This window comes from Cydia pomonella, chromosome 10, assembly GCF_033807575.1.
Source record: "Cydia pomonella isolate Wapato2018A chromosome 10, ilCydPomo1, whole genome shotgun sequence".
Taxonomy (NCBI): domain Eukaryota; kingdom Metazoa; phylum Arthropoda; class Insecta; order Lepidoptera; family Tortricidae; genus Cydia; species Cydia pomonella.
In genome coordinates, this window is record NC_084712.1 from 4,250,657 (window position 1) to 4,257,291 (window position 6,635).

Here is a 6,635-nt window from a genome sequence, read left to right on the forward strand (position 1 = left end):
CTGACGGTTGTGTCAATCTTATGATCTTAGCAGACCTAGTATCACAAGTATTTAAAAGTGCACTCCAAATTTTGCACGCGAATGTGAATTTGTGAGTTCATTAGGTACAGTTAGCAATAGAAATGGAAGTTGCTAAGCGGATGAGCTGTTCAAAATTACCTGACCTCTTACTCCCTTAAAAAATAATATCAATTTGATCATTTTGAACACCTCGCCCACTGCAGCTTCTTCAGGTGTAACTTTATGCGCATGTTATATTATGCGCTTTATAGCACTGCTGTTCCGAACAATTATTTGTTACTCTTTGATCTTATGGTTTGTTGATCAACCAGTAGACCAGGCAGGTATGTTAAATAGAAAGATAAAATGCGTCTATAGTATAAAAATACAATTGCGGCCAACCGCAAACATAACACGTTAACGCTTGACGTGATTGATGAAAGACAGGAGGGCAAACACGCCATGGATCCAGATAACATGGGACATTCACCTTCTTCTAAATTATTAGGAAATTTGCGGAGATAAGAATTGAGAAGCATCTGCATGATAGCAGGTCGAAAATGCGCGTTAAATATTTTTCATATTCACGTGGTCCTTCGAGCCGGATTGCACAGATAAAAATGCAAAATTGTTATCATACTAAATTAATTTTAACAAGCAAAAACGTTTGCGAACGATGCTATTAAGCTTAGAATAAATTTTAAATGTGGAAAAATTCCTTGGGTGAGATTTGAACTCACGACCTCTGGACCGATACCCCAGTTATCAAACCTCATCATCAATGGTGCAATTCTTAAACTAAAGGTTTGCTAAAGTACGTTCCTCCTCGTCAATTCGAATTTAGACATACGAAATAAACGGTTAGTGTAAATTATCAAACAAATCAATAGAAAATGGCGTAACACTGAAAAGTAATCAAACAAATGACGAAAGCAATCTAATAGGTATCTAAAGGATGACCTAAAGATTAGATTGGAATAATTTCCTAATTTAAATTCAACACTTCTTTGACAAAAGCTGCTTAGCGAGCTTATAAAATGAATAGGGGTAAATGCTGGCAGAGAAGCAATTAAAGATTTTACAATTCACATTGTGAATCAACTGGAGTTAAAAATAGCATCGGACTCATACTACTTACGTCTACGTTATAAGATTATCAGATATCTCGTATTGAGTATCTATTTATTAACGATTGAAGGATTCCTTGGCAGTTAAGTTAAAAGGGAGTAATATAATATTATTTTAATGGCGGATATGTCTTTGTTAATTATTATCGTAGACAACTGCAGCACTGTTTAGATAACACTTTTAATCTAGTCGTATTGTGAAATGTTTATCTGACTCACCTACTTATACAGTTATTGTTTTTTAGGGTTCCGTACCCAAAGGGTCAAACGGGACCCTATTACTGAGACTTCGCTGTCCGTCCGTCCGTCTGTCACCAGGCTGTATCTCATGAACCGTGATAGCTAGACGGTTGAAATTTTCACAGATGATATTTATTAATTTATTTCCATATTATGTACAATTAGGTACGTTGTCAAGGCAATCAAGGTAAATATTTAAATCCGGTTCGAAGGACCACGTAGAAGTAAGATGAAGCATAGTTGATGTTATCACCTCATCACATTTTCAAATCATTATTTATAGAGCAGTGTCATAACTTTCCACATTTCATTTTCACAATTATGATGAACTGTGCACTATAAAATCTCACTATAACTGTATAGTACTATTTATATATAAATAAAAACAGTGATTTATTTTGAAAAAGCTGACAATCAGTAAATAAAATATTAGGTGTAACATCTCAGTTCTGGTGTTAAAAGATTTTTATACCCAAGCAATGATAGTCTCTTCCTAAATTATCTAGCCTGTTATTAAACCTGACAATAAAATATATCGACCGCTGCGATTCAAGCCAATTAAACCTTTTTTGTTCAACAGTCGCAAAAAGTCACCGGTTTGTACCGGTACACGGACATGTACGTTTTCGTAGGTACCAAATGCCTTGTCTAATATATATAAACCAAAAAACAACAGCAAAAAACCAACTATATCGATCAAATACCGGAGTAAATTAACTCTACATTATCACCGTAAATAAAATTATCTCATGATTTGTTGTTTATTCGATGATACATAAAAGTTATCATCGAATAAACAACGAAACGAGCCCTAAAGGACTAGTAAATAACGATAAGCGACCAAGGCAAATCAAATGACAATGACGATTTTTACTTTTTAAATTGTAGGTACTTACTTGCTCAGAGTCGAAAGGCCTAAACCCTCGAATGCTGCGGACACTTTCAGTCCATTAGGATTCTCCGGCCACTCGATCTTATCCAAATCCGGGACATTTTCAATCGTGTCCAGCTCCGAACATTGTATATTGAACACCAAATCTGTCCCATCGATTTCAGGTATCTCACTGCACGTGCAAACAGCACACAATTTGATTAAATTCTCCTTTTCCGTAACGGAATCCTGGCCACTTGTAAATTTAAAAATAAAAAAGTAAAACGTCAAATATATTTTAGCGCGCATTGTTTTTTTTTTAATTCGCGGCGCGGCATGCGCTTTCGACTTTCGATCGAGGTGGAATGATAAGGTTCTTTATCGTGGCCTTATCTTTGTATCGGGTGTGTACATTGCTGAAAATGACGCAGACGATAGATAATGTTGGATTAAGGGGAACTGGTGAGTGTACTACGGTACAAATATACACAAACATGATCCATTTAAGTTAGCAAATTCCGGAAGCCGATCTAAAACACTTCATAACAAGATATTGATGAGAAATTCTAAACAATAACATGACCGCAGCGCGTCAGTCGCGTAGATTCAATGACCATCATGTATCGTAGGATTCATAGCCTACCATGCAAGAGACGGTCAAGTTCATTAACATGTATACGTTTTTGCACCTTATGTCATTGCAATAAGATCTACAAATGATTAGGTGTTTATGACAGTGGTGTGTAAAATGAGCCGTGTAACGCGAGCCGCGGCGAGTGCCGGGATCTAATGACAACATTACGAATTGCCGTCATTAGCTATTGGTAAATAGGTTGAATTCCATCGATAACGCGAAAGCTTGCACCTGGTGCTTCCGTATATCTACAGAAGTAATTATTAGTTACTTATTGTATTTTATGAAGCACTAATTCTCATTATGAAGACTTATTTATATTTGAAAAAAAATTTTGAAAACAAATGTAGATCTGTAATTGCTTCAAAATCTCTTTGGTGCCGGCATTATTTTTAACGGAAGTAACTGCCAACTTACCATCCAACACCGAGGGGAAACTAGGCCTTGTTAGGACTAATAATAAAAATCGATAGATTTTTTGGTACGTTGAAGAAAAGAAACAGGTTGGGGAACCCGCTACCGTCGTTTTGAGAGTCACACTCCTTACTAGCTCTTACCGCTAGGCCATCAACGTGTTTGCGACCGCTGCAAAACTGTGGCGAATTGTACAGTGAGTAAATCCTATACGGGCAAAAAATTAAACCAGACAGAATTTATCCGTGTAGTTATTAATTACGAAGTTTTTTTTTAAGTTATACTTAATTATGACCCCGTAATTCATTTTTGAAAATTTACCTAGCAGCAATGTACTGCAAACTTTGATCATACCTAACGTATTGCAATAGGTACTTACTTCGCACATTTCTCACAAGATGAATCGCGCTTGTTAACTTCGCGAACAGACGATCCCGCGCGATAACGCAATGGGAACCGCGGTCAATTGCGGCAATCGGCTTAACCATATTCGTTATGGTTTTAGATCAACGTGTGTATTTAGGGCAGTTGAATTCATCAAATTAGGGAACCAGTTAACATTGAATCATCTTTGTTCATAAAACTAAAGAAATGAATATAATATATGTTGTTTTCGAAAATGTATACACTGTAGATAAAATATGTAGGTGGTGCTGTAACTGGATTGTCAGCGCAACAACCTAATTAAGCACCGCTTAATCTTTTGAACGCCTAGAACACCTAAAGTCGTCGTTACTAGTCGTGCCCACAGCGCCAAGGACAGCTATAGGTGTTATGGCGGACGCTGTCAAAGTAACCTTCACAGTCTTCACACTTTCGAGTAAGGTTTACATTAGCTCCCTTGCGTTAAGGAAATAAATCACCATGTACCAAAAAGTGTCATCAAAAAACCTTAAATAGGTGGCGCTACAATACCTAGAATACTTGAAAAAAAATCAAATCATAGACAGCGCACTTCACTCCGTCAATAACGCCTAGGTTCTTAGCTACTCTAGCGCTGCTCTGGAGAGATTTGGAACTATTATTTATAGCTGACAGCTGGACACTTTTGCAACAGTTCTATCATAAGAGATTCCACTCCTCTTAAAATTAAATTAAATTAAATATATTTATTTGCATTAAGTGTGGTAAACATTAATGGTCATCTTTACATATGTAAAATTAGATCACACACTTAGCTAATAATAAGCATGCAAAAAATTTTTATACACACTAACAACTATATTTAGTATAAGTACTTACAAACATGAAATAATTTAAAAATTAATACAACATTATACTACAAATTTCAATCATATTGTTCATTTTAAATATCATAAGTAAATAAGGATTACATTTTATTCTTCGTTATCAGATTCTAAAAATTCATTCATTGTATAAAAACATTTTTCTTTTAACCATGTAAATAGATGCCGCCTAAACTGGGTTATCGATGGTTGTTGTCTTATTACGAGAGGTAAATTGTTAAATATTTTTATTGACATAGAGTGACAATTTTTCCTCTGTACCGCGCTTCTACATCTTGGCATAACTAATTTTGTAGGATCTCTTGGTCGGAGCTTAGGGTGTGTACTAACCGTTGTATATATGTGAGAATTTGTGTATACAAATATTGCGATTTCAAAAATGTATAGTCCAGTGAGGGTCAAAAGGTTAAATTTTTTAAACAATGGCCTACATGGTTCCAGACGTCCTTTCCCACTTATGGCTCTCACACATTTCTTTTGAACTAAGAACACTTGCCCTATATAACTCGCATTACCCCAAATTATTAGACCATACCGTAATTGAGATGCAACATAACCATGGTATGCTGTTAGGGCTACTTTTTCACCAGCAACCCGGTTTAGTTGTCTTAAGGCATATGTAAATTTTTCTAATTTGGTGCAAATGTTGTCTATATGGTACCTCCAATTACAATGACTGTCTACCAAAATACCTAAGAATTTGGTGACATTAACCTCTTCAATAATTTCATCTCTACATTTAATATTTAACTTCGGAGTTTGTGTTCGTATATTGCAGAACTGAATGTATTTCGTTTTATTTATGTTTACTAACAAATTATTGTGTCCCAACCAATTACATATAGAATCAATAGCAAGATTTATATTATTCATAAAAGCAATTTCATTAATGTCATTAGAAATTACGATTGAAATGTCATCTGCAAATAAGACTGTCTTATGATTACATACTCTTGGAAGGTCATTTATATATAGTAAAAATAGCAGCGGGCCTAATACACTGCCTTGTGGCACACCTGACTCATTAATTTTTTGTGATGACCTGTATTGAATTACTTCATTATTGTCGTCTATTTTGCTTAACTCTACACACTGTTCTCGTTGTGAAAGATAACTTTTAAGCCATTCTAAGGCATTTCCTCTTAGTCCATATTTTTCACACTTAGCCAACAAGATATGATGATTCACAAAATCAAACGCTTTGCTCATGTCGAAGAAAACACCTGTTAAGTGTTTACCCTTATCTATCTCTTCAGTTATATTTCTTATTAATGAATAGCAAGCTAAAGCGGTTGATTTTCCTTTTTGAAAGCCGTTTTGCTCTTCAGAGATAAGTTTATGCTTATTACAAAATTCAGTAATTCTGTGATGCATTGCTTTTTCATAGATTTTGGAAAAGATCGAAATAAGTGTTATAGGCCGATAATTATTCATATTCTCTTTGTCATCTTTTTTATATAACGGTTTTACTATTGACTGTTTTAATTTTGTGGGAAATTTCCCCTGACTAAAAGACTCATTTATCATATGTGCTAGTATAGGAGCTATATGATTTGCACTTAATTTTATGATTTGAGTTGATATGCCATCAAAACCTACGGCTTTTGTATTATTAAGTGATTTTATGTGTTTAATTACTTCAGCCGCGGTACAAGGAGCGATGAAAATACTAGCGCTTACAGGTATTATGTTACCTGTATTCGGCTTTTTAGCTGTTTTAACTGAAGTCACATTCAGAAAATGGGAGCTGAATGCTTCTGCTATTTCTTCGGGGTTATTTATTAATCTGTTATTCACGTTAACCGACTCAATACTTTCAAAGGTTGAACAGTCTCTTTTATCCTTGATCATATTCCATGTTGTTTTGCTCTTGTTTTTGGAGTTAAACATAGCTTCATAATTAATGTTTCTTTGCGATTGAGTAATACAAGCTTTAAGTAATTTGCTGTACTTTTTGTAATTTAATTTGTATTCGGATGTTTTATGTTTATAGTATAAGAATCTGAGATGTCTTTTATTTAAACATGATTTCTTAATACCCTTTGTGATCCAATTAGGTTTTTTATATTTTGAATTCATTTTTATTCTTCGGACAGGGAAAC

The 6,635-nt window shown here is 34.7% G+C and overlaps 1 protein-coding gene across 1 annotated transcript in view; it reads right to left on the bottom strand.

Moving 5' to 3' along the window:
• LOC133521851 (carboxypeptidase N subunit 2-like) overlaps positions 1 to 2,879 on the bottom strand; it is a 10,038-nt gene extending 7,159 nt beyond the window's left edge. Inside the window, exon 1 of the mRNA XM_061856947.1 lies at positions 2,264 to 2,879. Coding sequence (XP_061712931.1) covers positions 2,264 to 2,547 — 284 coding nt within the window. The 5' untranslated portion in view covers positions 2,548 to 2,879. The remainder of the gene's footprint in view (positions 1 to 2,263) is intronic.
• Positions 2,880 to 6,635: the final 3,756 nt, after the last annotated feature.